The sequence below is a fragment of the Aotus nancymaae genome, unplaced genomic scaffold, assembly GCF_030222135.1.
Source record: "Aotus nancymaae isolate 86718 unplaced genomic scaffold, 86718_ANA_hifiasm-v0.15.2.pri h1tg000010l, whole genome shotgun sequence".
Classification (NCBI taxonomy): Eukaryota; Metazoa; Chordata; class Mammalia; order Primates; family Aotidae; genus Aotus; species Aotus nancymaae.
In genome coordinates this window covers 52,259,750-52,275,802 of record NW_026988421.1, presented here as the reverse complement: position 1 = coordinate 52,275,802, position 16,053 = coordinate 52,259,750, and the positions used below count along the sequence as shown (strand labels likewise).

The window sequence follows — 16,053 nt, the reverse complement described above, 5'->3', positions numbered from 1 at the left end:
TATACCTGAGTCTTATGCTGATAATTATCAAGGGCAATTTTTTTTTTTACACAGAGAAGGAAAAAACACCTACTTTTTCCAGCTCAAAAAGAAAGGTTAAATAATGATTTTGCTTCTGTTTAGGATAGCTGTTAGTAAAAGTATAATTATAATGCTTTTTAAAAATAATAATTACAGATGGGATACACACCACTGCATGTGGGCTGCCACTATGGAAATATCAAGATTGTTAATTTCCTGCTCCAGCATTCTGCAAAAGTTAATGCCAAAACAAAGGTAAGCTCCTTCCTTCTCTTTTGTTTCCACCAAAATCATTTATTTTTGTTTCGAAGGAAGTAAGAATCATCTCTTCCATCTTCCTTCTACAGAATGGGTATACGCCATTACATCAAGCAGCGCAGCAGGGACATACGCATATAATAAACGTCTTACTTCAGAACAATGCCTCCCCCAATGAACTCACTGTGGTAAGCACGCAGGGCCAGCTCAGGAGAAGAGCAAGGAGATAGATGGGCCTGGCTGTGGTGTCTTCTTACATTTTTCATTGTACTTTCATTAAGAGGGATACACAGAGCATTCAGTATAATGAGAAAAGAAGAACAATGAACAATAACAAGAGCTGTTCAGAGAGAGAGAGATGATTAGTGTTTTATATGTGAAAAGTACTGATTGCATTGTCACCTAGTAGGAAGTACACATGTAAGAAAAAAAATTGTGTTGGTTTCATTGACTGCTTACTTAGAACATGAAAAAGCTTCTTGGATTGCATGTGTAGCTGCCCAGACTTTGCTGTATGAGTACAAACAGGTTAGGTGGGTTTTGTGCAAGGTATGTCTCTAATGAAACACTTTTTTGTGTATGACAGAGGGATGGGTCTGATTTTGTATCAGCAAAAAAAAAAAAAAAAAAAAAAAAAGTGGAATAAGGCTTGCTAATTCCTGGTTCACATTTTCCTTTTGACAGAATGGGAATACTGCCCTTGGCATTGCCCGGCGCCTTGGCTACATCTCAGTAGTGGACACGTTGAAGGTAGTGACCGAAGAGACCATGACCACAACTGTAAGTGAGGAATGCAGAGCCTTGTTTTCCTAGGAGCCAGCTTTCAGCCAGTTTTCTTGGGCTTTTCTGAGATGAATATTTTTCCCGTTCATAAACTACGCACCGTGCTGTAAGATACAGTTGCCTCGTTGTTAGAGTTCAGGATAGCAGAACTCTTACTGCCAATATGAATAAAAATTTAAAACACTAAGAATACCTATTTAAAAGATGTATTTGTAGCTACGGGGTTTTTACTTCCATATACAACTAAATGTGTTTATTTGTTTGCTTTGATATAACAACTTTTTAATGAAGTGGTGAAGGCAGAAAGTTTTTAACATCCTTCCTTGACAATGTAAAAAAACTGAAAACTCTAAGTTGCTTCCTTAAAAATGTTTTAATGCTCAAAAGGTACATGGATACGTTACCATTCCTGTGAAAAATTTTTACATTGTTTAAAAAAAATCCAGATGGAATCAGGACTGGTTTTGCCTACTACTGTCACTCATCTTCTGTCCACCTATTGAAGTTTTTATAAGAAAAATAATAGGCTGTTTTGTTAAAATTTAAAGTGGCTCTTTACCAGGAGGCCCTATTGCTCAAACACACTTTTACAAACTGCAGCCTCTAGGATAAGTCATTTCTTTTCAACTCCATCTGGGGCCTTTGAACAGCATCAAGATTTGATAACTTTGGAATTAAGAACAAATATTACATGATATCAGAGGCTTATTTGAGTTATTCCTAACTCCATGACTCAGCACATAGGCCTGAGATCGACTCTGTTCAGAGTAAATAAAGGACTCTGGAACATTTTGAATTATCAGCTCTGTCCCCTTTTCTCTCCCACCACCTTCTAACATGAAGGAGAAAATGGTTAGTATTTGCAAATTAGTTTGTATACCTAGTGCTTTTTGTAAAAAACATGGGTTGAAAGTTTCTGTAGCTACCTGCAGTTTGAGTTATCTGGCAGTTTTACTCAATGTATCATTCTTAGTCATTAGAAACTGAAAAATAAGCCTGCTGATTACGAGAGAAAACTTTTGTAACTTGCAAAAGAGAAAACAATGGTTTTAATGGAATAGAATAATGATTATCAACCAGCACACATTCTGAACTTCATGATATACTTTGTCTAAGAGATAAATTTCCACATGTTGCTTTCATACACCTCTTGAGTATTTCATTATATTAAAATCTATTATTAAGTCCCCCAAAAAATGTTCAAACCAATAATGTTTATTACCTTTAATTTTATATCCCATATTGCTCTACCTAGGATAGGACAGGAGAAGAAGAGGACAAACTATTTAACAATAGACGAGTGTCACAATGCTATAAAGATTTGAAATCATTGCAATAAACATATAATATTAATACTTCTATTTCAATGTTAAAAGAATTGAGTCATGTAGAAGTTCAAAATGCAAATCTTATTTGGTTGAATGTAAATTACTTTCTCACCCATTAGGAAATTTCAAAATGTTTCTTCAAAATCAAAAAAGCTTGAAGAGAAAGTAGAGTTAAGGACAAAATAAAGTTACAGCTTCAAAAAATCTGAAAGACCGAGAAAGGTCTCAAAGGTTCCCATCAGAGGAGAGAATGTATACAGGAGTGCCTATTCACTCTTAACATCATCAGCTGTCCTTGTTGGTGACTTTCTGCAAAAGAGAAGACACTCTGCATGCTAATTGGAAAGGTCCAGTTTGCTTAGTGAAGAAATGAGGCTTCCACCAAAAGAAATATTCACGTTGATTAAAAAAGAGTCCATAGAAGTTTCTAAGGCTTAGTCCAGCATTGTGGTGTTTGGTGTATTATCTCAAGCTGAGACACCACCCTGTCAACCATGCTTTAGTGATTACATGTAAACTAGCCTAGACAGGACTGATGTAATTCAGGGTGGAGTGTATGATTTTAAGCTAATAACTATGGCTCAGCCTCCACCACAGGCATGATATTTGTATAGCCAGTTACTGGGACTCCAGCAGCCATTGATTCTATAAGCAGACTTCAGTTTTTCAAAATGAAAAGAGAATGTCTTTTCCATATGAGTAAAATACATGATGTGGCAATGCTGAGAAAGATGGTTTAGTTAATTAGATTATAATCAAAACAGCATACCAAACTGAATAAATAGAAGCTGATATTCAAAAGATGTGAATTGTATCTTTTGAAATTGCATTGTTTAAAATACCCAATTTCTTCATATGTAAGGAGCAGAACACCTCTAGCACCCAGATATTGGTTGCTAATACCATTCTCTACTAAAAGCAACCAGGGCTCCTTGGAGAAATGCTGAATCTGAGACTAGCACAGGAAATATATTAGATGAGCCTGGAACATCTTAGCTTGTCAAAAAGTAAGGAAATGCTCCTCCTTCCCTGACCCAAAGCAAATAAACTAATACACAGACACAATGGTGGGGGTATGTGAAAGGGACATAGGAATAAACTGAAAGAGTGCCCAATGGTCACAGCTGGAACAATTTGACAAAAATAAATGAATATAACAGTATTGAAGTATAGTACAAATTATAAAATAAATATCTGTGAATTCATACTATTATATATAAGTAATTAAATAAATGGAAAAGAAGACACAAATTTCTCAGGCTAAAGAATTCCAAATAATGTATGAAAATACTTCACTCTCAAAGAAGTAGAACATAATTCCCCATTGCTTATGTGTGGGCTGAACATAGTGATTTTCTTCCAAAGAAAAAAGTGTGGAAGCAGAGGGAAATAGAGTAACTTTACAATGGAGAAACCTGACAAATACTGCCTCAGCCATATGATCAGGGTCAACATCAACAATGATAAGTCATGTTGATGGTACATACCGTTGATACAATGTGATGAAATGGCACTTTTCCTGTGATATTCATCCCTAAAACATACAGCCCCAGTCTAGTCATTAAAAAAAGAAAAAAACCACCATGAGACAATCCCCAGTTGATGGATATTCTACAAATATCTGACCAGTACACTGCAAAACTGTCAGGCTTATCAAAAACCAAGGAAAGTCAAATCCAAATCAAGACCACAGTGAGATACCATCTCACGCCAGTCAGAATGGCGATTATTAAAAAGTTAAGAAACAATAGTTGCTGTTGAGGCTGTGGAGAACTAGGAATGCTTTTACACTGTTGTCTGAAATGTAAATTAGTTCAACCATTATGTAAGACAGAGTGACCATTCCTCAAAGACCTAGAACCAGAAGTATCATTTGACCCAGTAATCCCATTACTGGGTATATACCCAAAGGATTATAAATTATTCTGTTACAAAGATACATGCATGTGTATGTTGATTGTAGCACTATTCACAATAGCAAAGATGTGGAATCAACCCAAATGCCCATCAATGATAGACTGGATAAAGAAAATATGGTACATATATACCATGGAATACTATGCAGCCATAAAAAGAAATGATATCATGTCCTTTGCAGGGACATGGATGGAGCTGGAAGCTGTTATCCTCAGCAAACTAACACAGGAATAGACAACCAAACACCACATGTTCTCACTTATCAGTGGGAGCTGAACAATAAGAACACGTGGACACGGGGAGGAAAACGAAACACACTGGGGCCTGTGGGCAAGAAGGAAGAGCATCAGGATAAATAGCTAATGTATGTGGGGCTTAACACCTAGGTGATGGGTTGATAGGTGCAGCAAACCACCATGGCACACATCTGTTTAGTTATGTAATAAACCTGCACATCCTGGACACGTAACCTAGAACTTAAATTTAAAAAAAAACAACAAGGAAAATTGGCCAGGCACAGTGGCTCTTGCCTGTAATCCCCATACTTTGGGAGGCCGAGATGGGTGGACTACCTAAAGTCAGGAGTTTGAGACCAAACAGCCTGACCAATGTGGAGAAACCCTGTCTCTACTAAAAATACAAAATTAGCCTGGCATGATGGTGCATGCCTGTAATCCCAGCTACTCAGGAGGCTGAGACAGGAGAATCACTTGAACCCAGGAGGCAGAGGTTACAGTGAGCCAAGATCGCACCTTTGCACTCTAGCCTGGGCAACAAGAGGGAAACTCTATCTCAAAAAACAAACAAACAAGGAAAGTCTGAGAAATTGTCACAGCCCAGAGGAAACTAAGAAGACACAACTAAATATAATACAGTATCCTCCATGGGATCCTAAAACATAAAAAGGACATTAAGCAAAAACTGAAGAAAAATGAATAAAATATAAACTTTAATCATAACATATCAATGTTGATTCATTAATTGTGACAAATGTTCCATGCTAATATAAGATCTTAATAATAGGCCAGGCTCACACCTATAATCCCAGCACTTTGAGAGGCTGAGGCAGGTGGATCACCTGAGATTGGGCATTCGAGACCCGCCTGGCCAACATGGTGAAACCTGTCTCTACTAAAAATACAAAAATTAGCCGGGTGTGGTGGCGCACATCTATAATCCCAGTGACTTGGGAGGCTGAGGCAGGAGAATCACTTGAACCCGGGAGGCAGAGGTTGCAGTGAGCTGAGATTGCACCACTGCACTCCAGCCTGGGCAACAGAGTGAGACTCCATCTCAAATAATAATAATAGAAGTTTTAAAATAGGGGAAACTTGGTTTGGGGTATATGGGAGCTGTCAATATTATCTTCACAATTATTTTACAAGTCTCAAACTCTTCTAAAAATAAAAATTTATTTTTAAAAATGTTCCATTGCAGTATCACATGCTGGAAAAGACATCAAGTAATGCTTTATTTCAACACGATGATTGGGGATGGGATAGAAATCACATTTACCAAGTATTGTCTCTAAGAAACAATGAATTTGTACCTCTTTTTAGTTTTAACAACCTGGCTTTTTTTCAGTTGTCTTATTTAAATGTGTGTCTTCCCTTGTACCATTAGTCTCTCATATGCTGAGAATTTTTTTAAAAAATTACTTTTAGACTAAAGTCATTAAGATTTTCTCACTGTGATGCTGACAGTGTCTTTTGGATGGATATAACCTAAGTTATCAAAGAGCAAGTAAAAGAGGCAGTAGGCATTTGCTCCATAATATGCTGTTCTTTACATTTTGGGGGAGGCTAAAATGATCCTGCCAATGCATCATTTTTAAAGTATCTTTTCATATACATTGTTTTAAGTATTATTTTAATATTTTGGTTTATCTTAGGAATTAAAATTACATGTAAGAGGAGAAGACAAAGTAGATGGAAAGCTTGGCAAAAGTAATAGAAACATGTTTCTTGCAGTTCATTTGGCTTCTCTTCAGCCAAGCAAGACCTTTAGTGGAATGCAGTGGCAGATTCATCAGACCATGAAAAAGTACAGCAGTGGAATGGGAGGGGCAGAATCTTCTCTTTTCCTTTAAAAAGCTTTATTAGAGACCTAAATCTTTCATGCTGTGTTGATTTGCCACTAGAATTCTCTCATTTTGTATTCCTGTGCTCTGTATATGGTGACCACCTTAATGCCACTAAGGGACAACAGTTTTGATGTCATTTTATATGTGGGAGATTCAAGATATTCAACACATGCATTTCACCAGAAACTGATTAATTCAGAGATAAATGAATAGACCCATTAAAATGTACAGTCTGCTCACACTAAAATGACTGCTTTTTTGTTACTAGACCGTCACAGAGAAGCACAAAATGAATGTTCCAGAAACGATGAATGAAGTTCTTGATATGTCTGATGATGAAGGTATGAAAATGTTCTTTGCATTCACAATAATTATGAGTGACTGTGTATTTTGTTTGTTTCCTGAAGAAAGTTCATTGCAAAAATGTTTTTCAGGAATATTGAAATGTTTTGTTGTAATATCAAGAGTGTGTATTTTTCATCCACTTATATTGTTCACTTAAATCATGCAGTTCGTAAAGCCAATGCCCCTGAAATGCTCAGTGATGGCGAATATATCTCAGATGTTGAAGAAGGTATTTGCAAACTTTTATTGTGACGAAACTTAACTACTACCAACTTTATCTTTCATTTCTTATCTTTGAAATATAATATTTCCTTGAGTTACTAACTTTTCATATTATCTTGAGATTATCAATTTGTGTATCAATTAAATAATGTATATCTGGTATTGTTAGTTCTCTCTTTTAAGTCTCTATCTTTCCTTGAAACAGTTCCCTAACTTTAACGTATGAAAGTGTCACTAATTATCTGGATTACTTGCTTTCTCTTTGTTTCTATCAAACAGAATACTAATGTTTTTACTGGTTGCATCTGAAATCTAGAAAGGGAAAACTGATTAACGTTTATGATTACCATATTTCTTAAAACAAGTAAGAGAAAGTTCCTTACAGGGAGTCCTTTTAAATGCCCTAAGATTTCCCCATTCTGCTTAATGTTATAAAGAAAGATCTTGAACTAATAATGAAAACAATCTGAAAAAAACTTTTGAAATAGAAATTTTCAATAATGATTTAATGAAAGAGATCAAAATATTATTGTAGCTATGCTTTATGTGTTTTAAGACATTGGTTTCTGTCTTGCTTAAAAACCAATACTTTCACCATGGTATCTGTATATCATGATACATAGATATATCAATGAATGGCATCTTTAAAAGGTCCATTGGAAAACTAGCATTTTTATAGTGAGTAAATGTTGTACAGATGATACATTTTGGAGTTTCACTGAAATAATGAAATATTTACCATGGGACAATTATATTTAACTTTTTTTTTTTTTTTTTTTTGCATCATTTGACTCTCCCAAATGATGGGAGACCATCAAATACATTCTACCATATTGTGACCTCCTTTGCCCTCTCTCATGTAGTAGTTTTCTTTTGGGTTAGTCTTAGTGTTGCTAGTCTTTCTTTTCTTTTTTTTTTTTTTTTTTGCCTTTAAGTAATCTTCCCCATTTTAATTCGTGTTAGTTCTTTCTTTGATTTGCATGAATTTCAATGGGAACCTAAATAATGGAAAAGCCTATCTGATCCGAAGCCACTTTAACCTTTTTGTTATCTAATCAATGACTTCCCGTTGTAATGCATTGTGGCCAGGGACTGCACACCCCAATGAGCTTATGACCTGGTGGTCATTAGGGACCTGGGAGGATCTGGCTCATTGTAAATGTTGTTTTGAGAAACATTAAAGGCTTTACTCACTTTTCTTTCTTCTTTTCTGAAGCATCAGCTATACATTTATTTACCTCCCTTCTGTCCCCAAATGAATATTTGTTATTGTCTTCAGGACTTTTAGAGTAATATGCCTGCTGTCATATTATATTTCATTACCTTCTCATGCAACATTTCAGAGTAATTTTGTGCAGAAGATAAAATTTAAAAATGATATTCTTACATAGATATTTATAAACAAAAAACATGATGTCAAAAGTATGTTTGTCAAATGTAATTATTAGGAATCATAGTATGACAATCATAGACCTAAAAAAAATGTACTGGTCATTAACAAAATATCCAAAATTAGCCCCATTGATGAGAAGCCAAGTTTGAATGGACTATATAACAGCCTTATATGTGTGGATTACTAACCAAATAATTTCAAAAAAAGAGATTTTCAATCTCTGAATTTGAATTTAATTGACCTTGTTACTTAACTAGAAATGTGTTTATCTCAGCTTGGGAATTTGAAATTGGCAATTTTAAATTCTCATTTTATTCATCTTTTCTTTAAAATCTTTGGCCCTTACTTTATGGTATGTCCAGGGCTGTTGAAATCAAATGGCTTTTGATTTTATGGTATTGTTGAATTTAATGTTGAACATAATTCCTTAAAGGTCACTCAATCTGAACAAATATCTGCTAGAATCTCATCTGCTTAGGATCTCCTGTGTCCAGCCCCTTCAAATAATGGAAATTCTTTAATTCCTAAACTGCCTAGTCCATTTGGACAACTCTGTCTTTAAAATTCTTCATTTTATTGAACTTCCTGTAGCTTCTACTCACTGATTCAAGCTTTGGTATATTTGACCAAGTTGATGAGAGGACTACATTCTACATAGTATTTGGAACAAAATCTGCCTCTTTTGTGTGACCATCTTTCAGATATTCAAAAATACTTTTTCTATTTCTTCTTAGTTTTTTAATTTTTTCTTTAGCTACATCATTGCTACCTCCTTCTATTGTTCTCACCAACCTGGTGACCCTCTCGTGTGCATTTTTGACATGTCTATGCCATCTCAAGTTGAGGAGACCAGAACTCAACACAGTATTTGAGGTATATTCTCATCAAAGCAGAGTATAGCAGGGCTTTGCATTCTCTGTGGAAGATATTAAATGTCTATTTTTGAAGATTAAAATACTTTTGAGGTTATAATGTACTTTCAATTTGACTCATATTAGTATTACTGTCTGCTAAGGCCCCTAATTTTGCTTATAAGAGCTCAAGTAAGCCACATTTACCCAATTATGTATTTACGTTGTTCTCTGTTGCATAAATTAGCATTTCTAACTACTGCAAATCCCAAAACAAATCATTTTGAAATTTTAATTCTAAAAGGACCCCTACAACTTTAATGATAGTTTTAACTTCTGACTCATTTGCCTGATAGTCTTGCCAGAGCTTTGATTGTTACTTTAGTTAGATTTAGTGTTGCCCATTTGAGTAAGCTCCTATGCAGCTGTGGCAAATATTCATTTCCATGAAGCCATAGGCATGTTGTGAGTCTGTCTATCTACAAGAACTGGTGAGACATCATCACATTGGCATCCCAGGGTGCTAAAGAATAATAGCAGCTTTTAAAAGCAAATAAAAATAATAAGCAATTTAGGCTGACAGTTTGTCTCAAGAAATAAAATAGAGTTTGTAATAAGAGAAAATAAAATTTTAATCTTGATTCTAAAAATCTGCTGTAAGTAGATATTTAAAATAAGTAAAATAAAAAGTAAAATAAATATTAAGGAAGAAATGCCAAGAACAGTTTGTCTCTTCTTTCTCATTCTCTTTTCCTTTTTCTTCTTTGCCTTCTCCTTATTGTCCTCCTCTATCTTTTGTACACTATGAGAAATTAGTATACATGAAAGAATGTTTGGATTGACTTCTCAAAAAAATAAGAATTAAGGAATACAAGACTAGACAATGTTATCATTTAATGAGGTAGGAGAACAGTGGGGCCAAGATGCGAAGTTGAACACATGTCAAAGCATCAGCGAAGCAGAGCAATAGAAGAGGTCAAGCAACTTTGTCCAAGGCAGGTGTTTAAGCTCGCATTAGGCAGATGGGGACTAAGCAGAGCTCCTCAGAGGGCCAGATGCATTTGTAGATACTTTACTGCTCTACTGTCTCCTGTCCCAGAAAATACCTATTACATTCATATAAGATTAATATAGGCATAAAATTAGTATCTTGATTTTAGTGCCAGTTTGATTCTTATATTTTGCAATTCTGTCTATTGAAAATATGAAAGAATGTGTGTATAGAAAAAGGAAGAAGGAAGGAAGGAAGAAGAAAGAGAAAGGAGAGAAAGAAAAAGAGGGAAAATTGAGATTAAGGTTCAAGTGATCAAGTTTGATTTCTCCTCCCAAGGGATTTCATTTTGCTTTATATATATTTGGGTGCTCCAGCATTTGGTGTGTATAGCTATTCCTGCTTTTTTTTTTTTTGGTTCCTATTTGCATGGAATATCTTTTTCCGTTCCTTTAGTTCAGTCTGTGTGTGTCTTATAGGTAAAGTGAATTTCTTATAGACAACATATAGTTCAGTCTTGTTTTTAAATCCATTCGGCCACTGTATGTCTTTTGATTAGAGAATTTAGTCCATTTACATTCAGTGTTATTGTTACTAGGTGAGAACTTACTATGCCATTTTGTTATTTGTTTTCTGGTTGTTTTGTTGGCTCTCTCTTCCTTTCTTCTTTCTTTCCTGTCTTTCTTTGCATAAAAATGACTTTTCTCATTGGCTGGGCATGGTGGCTCATGCCTGTAATTCCAGCAATTTAGTAAGCTAAAGCAGGTAGATCACTTGAGGCCAGGAGTTCAGCCTGGCCAACATGGTGAAACCCCATCTCTACTAAAAATTCAGAAATTAGGTGGGCATGGTGGCATGCACTGTAGTCCCAGTTACTCAGTAGGCTGAGGCAGGAGAATTTCTTGAAACCGGAAGGCGGAGATTGCAGTGAGCCAAGATTGCACCATTGCTCTGCAGCCTGGCTGACAGAGCAAGATTCTGTCTCAAAAAAAAAAAAGTGCTTTTCTTTGGTAGTATGTTTAATTTCTTGCTTTTAGTATTTTGTATATCTATTATAGGTTTTTTTGTGCTTACCATAAGGCTTGCAAATAACACCTTATCAATTATTTTAAACTGATGAGAACTTCACTCTGATTACAAAGAAAACAAGCAAAAAGAAAACTAAAAACTCTGCACTTTAACTTCATCCTCCTCACTTTTTGACTTTTGTTGCCTCTATTTACATCTTTTTATACTACTTATCCCAACAGTTGCTGTAGTTACTATTTTTGATAGATTTCTCTTTTTGTCTTCCTACAAAGGTATGAGTGGTTTATGCACAACAATTACAGTGTTAGGGTAGTCTGTATTTGTCTGTATACGTACATTTACCAGAGAGTTGTATGCATTTAGATGATTTCTTTTTGCTCAATAATATCCTTTTCTTTTAGACTGAAGAACCCCCTTTAGCATTTCTTGTAAGATAGATCTGATTTTTCATTAATTCTCTCAGCTTTCGTTTGTCTGGGAAAGTCTTTATCTTTGCTTCGTTTCTCTCATGGCCTTTAGGATCTTTTTTTATCCTTGATCTTTGAGAGTTGAATGACTATATACTTTAAGTAGTCTTATTTGGGTTGAATCTGCTTGTCCTTTGATTTTGTTATACCTGGATATTCATATCTTTCTCTAGGCTTGGAAAGTTCCCTGTTATTTCTTCGAGCAACTCATCTACCCTGATCTCCCTCCCTCTTCCTCTCCCTCCCTCCCTCTCTGCCACCTTCTTTCTCTCTCTCTCTCTCTCTCTCTCTCTCTTTCTGTCTTCATTCTCTTTAAGGCCATAACTCTTAGATTTGTCCTTTTGAGGCTATTTTCTAGATTTTGTAGGTATGCATCATTCCTTTTTATTATTTTATTTTGTTTTTTCTTCAGTGACTATCGATTTTCATAGAGCCCATTTTCAAGCTCATTAATTCTTCTGCTTGATCCATTCTGCTATTGAGAGACTGATGCATTTTTGGTTTGTCAAGTAAGTTTTTCAACTCCTGAATTTCTGCTTGACTTTTAAAAATTATTTTAATCTCTGTTAAATTTATCTGATAAAAAGCTGCTCTTTGTTATCTTAAAATGCATTGAGGTAGCTTGGGCAACATAGGGAGACTCTGCCTTTACAAAAAATAAAAATAAATTAGCTTGGCATCGTGATCCCAACTACTTGTGGTATTTAAGTGAAATGACCACTTGAGCCCAGGAGGTCAAGACTGCAGTGAGCTGTGATTGTACCACTGTACTCCAGCCTGGACAACAGAGCGAGAACCCTTCTCAAAAAAGAAAAACAATTCATTTAGCTTTCTCAAGACAGCGGTTTTGAATTCCCTATCTGAGATGCCATGTATCTCCATCACTCCAGGACTGGTCACTGATGCCTTATTTAGTCCATTTGGTGAGATAATGTTTTCCTGGATGTCCTTGATGCTTATAGACATTTGTTGATTCCTGAGCATCGAAGAGTTAGATATTTATTTGTCTTCACAGTATAGGCTTGTTTTACCCATCGTTTTTGAGAGGGCTTTCCAAGAATTCAAGAAGGATTCAGTGTTGTGACCTAAGCCTATGATCGCTGCAGCCATTTCAGCACTAGGGAGTGCCCTAAGCCCTGGAATGCTGCAACTCTTACAGACTCCTAGATACACAGCCTTGGTAGATTTGGGGAAAATAAGGGAGAATTCCCTGGGTTACCAAGTAAAAAGTCTCTCTTTCTGGAAGAGGAAGTCCCTCTTTGCACCAGGATGCCTGGAGTTGGGGGAGGGATAAGGTGGGTACTTTAATGGCCATCACAGCTGGCACTGCACAGGGTCACATGTAAAGCCTTGCAGACCAGCACAGTACTGAAGCTAACCCCAAGCCTGTAGTCACTACTGCCTGGCTGTCGCTGATGTTTATTCCAGGCCAAAGTGACTTTATTCAGCAGAATGGGATTGTTCCATCAGGACAGTAGATTCCCTGCTGGTCCCAGGTGGGTATAGAAACACCGCCCAAAAACAAAGGCATGGAATCAGGGGGTTCAGGAGTCTCCATGGTGCTTTATGTTAATGTGGCTGAGCTGGTACCCAAGTTATATTACAAAGCCCTCTGTATTCTTCCCTCTTCTTTCTCCAAGTGGAAAAAGTCCCTGAGCTGCACTGCCTGGTACTGGGGGATGGGTGACACAGGCACACCCTTGGCCACACAGCAGGTGTCACACCTGAAGTCTACCACTTCTGTATTAGTCAGCGTTCTCTAGAGGGACAGAACTGATAGGATAGATGTATCTGCAAAGAGGAGTCTATTAGGAGAATCGATTCACACAGTCACAAGGCAAAGTCCCACAATTAGGCCATCTGCAAGCTGAGGAGCCAGGAAGGGAGTCTGAATCCCAAAACCTCAAAAGTAGGGAAGCCGACAGTGTAGCCTTCAGTCTGTGGCCAAAGGCCCAAGAGCCCCTGGCTCTCGGTGTAGGTCCAAGAGTCCAAAAGCTGAAGAACCTGGGGTCTGATGTTCGAGGGCAGGAAGCATCCAGCACGGGAGAAAGATGGAGGCCAGAAGACTTAGCCAGTCTAGTCCTTCCATGTTCTTCTGCCTTCTTTTATTCTGGCTTTGCTGGCAGGTGATTAGATTATACCCATCCAGATTGAGGATGGATCTGCCTTTCCCAGTCCACTGACTCAAATATTAATCTCCTTTGGCAGCACCCTCACAGACACACCCAGGAACAATACTTTGCATCCTTCAATCCAATCAAGTTGACACTCAGTATTAACCATCACAACCTCCAAGACCAGTGTAGCACCAGGGCTTGCCCAAGGACTGCAGTCCTTGTGACCTGACTGCTACTTAAATTTATAATGGGCCCCAAGCCACTTTAGTCAGCCAATGGTGAAGCTGGCTAGGACTCAGTTTCCCCTTGCTGGAGTGGAGGGTTCCCCTCCAGCCCAGGGCTGTCCTAAATGCTCCTTCCATGGGCACTGGCAGAATTCTGTCCTATGCTGTGTTCCATTGCAGGGCAGCACTGAGCTCCAATGCAATGTCGCACACTCATTTTGCTCTCTCTTTCCCAAGCCCACAGATTCTTCCTCTATGCTGTGCTGCCTGGGGTTTGGGGAGGGGTAGCGTAGATAATGCAGGACTGTCTTTCCTAGCTTTTCAGTGCCTCTCCCTTTGATATTACATTAAAATCAGGTACTGTGATTGCTCACCTAATTTTTTTGTTATGAAAGTGCTTTCTTGCATTGATAGTTCTTCAGTTTGGGGTTCCTGTCGGGGAACAATTGCTGGAGTGTTCTATTCAGCCATCTTTATCTCTCCTCCCCTTTACAATAATAATACATTTTTTAAAGAAACTTCCTCTTTATTTTGGCAAAAGAACTATATAGACCAAGATGAAAATTCAAGTAAAATAAACATAAGCATAATTTCAAATAGATTTTAATAACTAAAAGCCAGTAGTTTTAATGAACATATCAGTATACTCTCATTAGGAGAGAATAAACAGATTTTGGTTGTTCTGTTTTGTTTTGTTTTGTTTTGTTTTGTTTTGTTTTGTTTTGTTTTGAGACAGATTCTCACTCTGTTGCCCAGGCTGGAGTGCAGTGGCATGATCTCAGCTCACTGCAACCTCCGCCTTCCAGGTTCAAGTGATTCTCCTGCCTCGGTCTCCTGAGTAGCTGGGATTACAGGCATCTGCCACCATGCCTGGCTAATTTTTGTATTTTTTAGTAGAGACAAGGTTTCACCATGTTGGCCAGGCTGGTCTCAAACTTCTGGCCTCATGTGATCCACCTGCCCCAGCATCCCAAAGTGTTGAGATTCTAGGTGTGAGCCACTATGCCTGGCCAAATAAACAGATTTTGACTTGACACAATCCAAAACTCAAAAAAGTAGGGAGAATTACTTTGGGAAATGTGAAGGTAGATCTGAAGAAGACCACCAGGAAAAGACCCTTTAGGACCTCTTCTTGCCAAATGTCTAGAACTCTACTGCCACCCTAATCTCCTAATCATCCTAAATAAATAGGACTGTTATGTTATTAGCTTACTAGATCAAGTTGCCCTCAGATGATTCAAGAGTTTGGCTGCATTAAGTCACTGTTCTTAGCAGCAGCAGAAATTGTTCTTCACCCGAATATTTATCATTTTACAAGAACCTCTTACATTATATCATTTAGCCTTTTGCCTGAAGATTTCTCTGCTTACAATTGGCCTTTCAAATAGACATTACATAATTGCATGCATCTCTCAGGGATAAAGCCAAAATGGTAACTTTAAAATACAAGAAGCAAAGACTAAATCTTATTCTCTGTTTTATCCCAAGAACCTAGTATACTGTTTGGCACACAGAGATCTTCAATACATGTTTGGTCAGTTGCATCAACATGAAGGCATACCCAAGAAAGGGATAGTTTTGCAGGTTTCTGAGATGAAGCAAGATGAAGATTGCCTACAATGCCACTTTTTCCTTCCATTCAACCCCTTTTTACTGAGACAGTCGTAGGCTATGTCTTAAGTTGACCAACAGCTTTATAATGACTTTCCCAAAACATATCTGCATCTCAAGGAATAGTTGATGAATTTAAAAGAATTACCAGCTAAAGAAGAAGATCTGTGGACTGGGACAAGAGGCTTTATTCTAAAGCAAAGTCTGTTCCATCAGTGGTATCCTGTCTTTGGAATTGGAATCATATAGTGATTATCACCCATACTATCCGCTTATCCAGCTATGTACACTTTCATTTAGGTTCTGACACGTTAAGTCACCTTTCCTAAACATACCCCTTGAAAATAGTGTCTCTTCTCACCCTTCTCCATCTCAGTAAATGGCTCTATCACTCAAGGCAAAATCTGAGTTAT

General features: G+C 37.2%; 1 protein-coding gene across 5 annotated transcripts in view; it reads left to right on the top strand.

Moving 5' to 3' along the window:
* Window positions 1-16,053, top strand: part of ANK3 (ankyrin 3) — a 359,094-nt gene that overhangs the window by 221,494 nt on the left and 121,547 nt on the right. For all 5 annotated transcript variants that reach the window (XM_021675764.2, XM_021675765.2, XM_012445733.2 and 2 more), the window contains exons 19-23: window positions 178-276; window positions 369-467; window positions 964-1,059; window positions 6,659-6,731; window positions 6,902-6,964. In XM_021675764.2, the coding sequence (XP_021531439.2) occupies window positions 178-276; window positions 369-467; window positions 964-1,059; window positions 6,659-6,731; window positions 6,902-6,964 (430 nt within the window). The remainder of the gene's footprint in view (window positions 1-177; window positions 277-368; window positions 468-963; window positions 1,060-6,658; window positions 6,732-6,901; window positions 6,965-16,053) is intronic.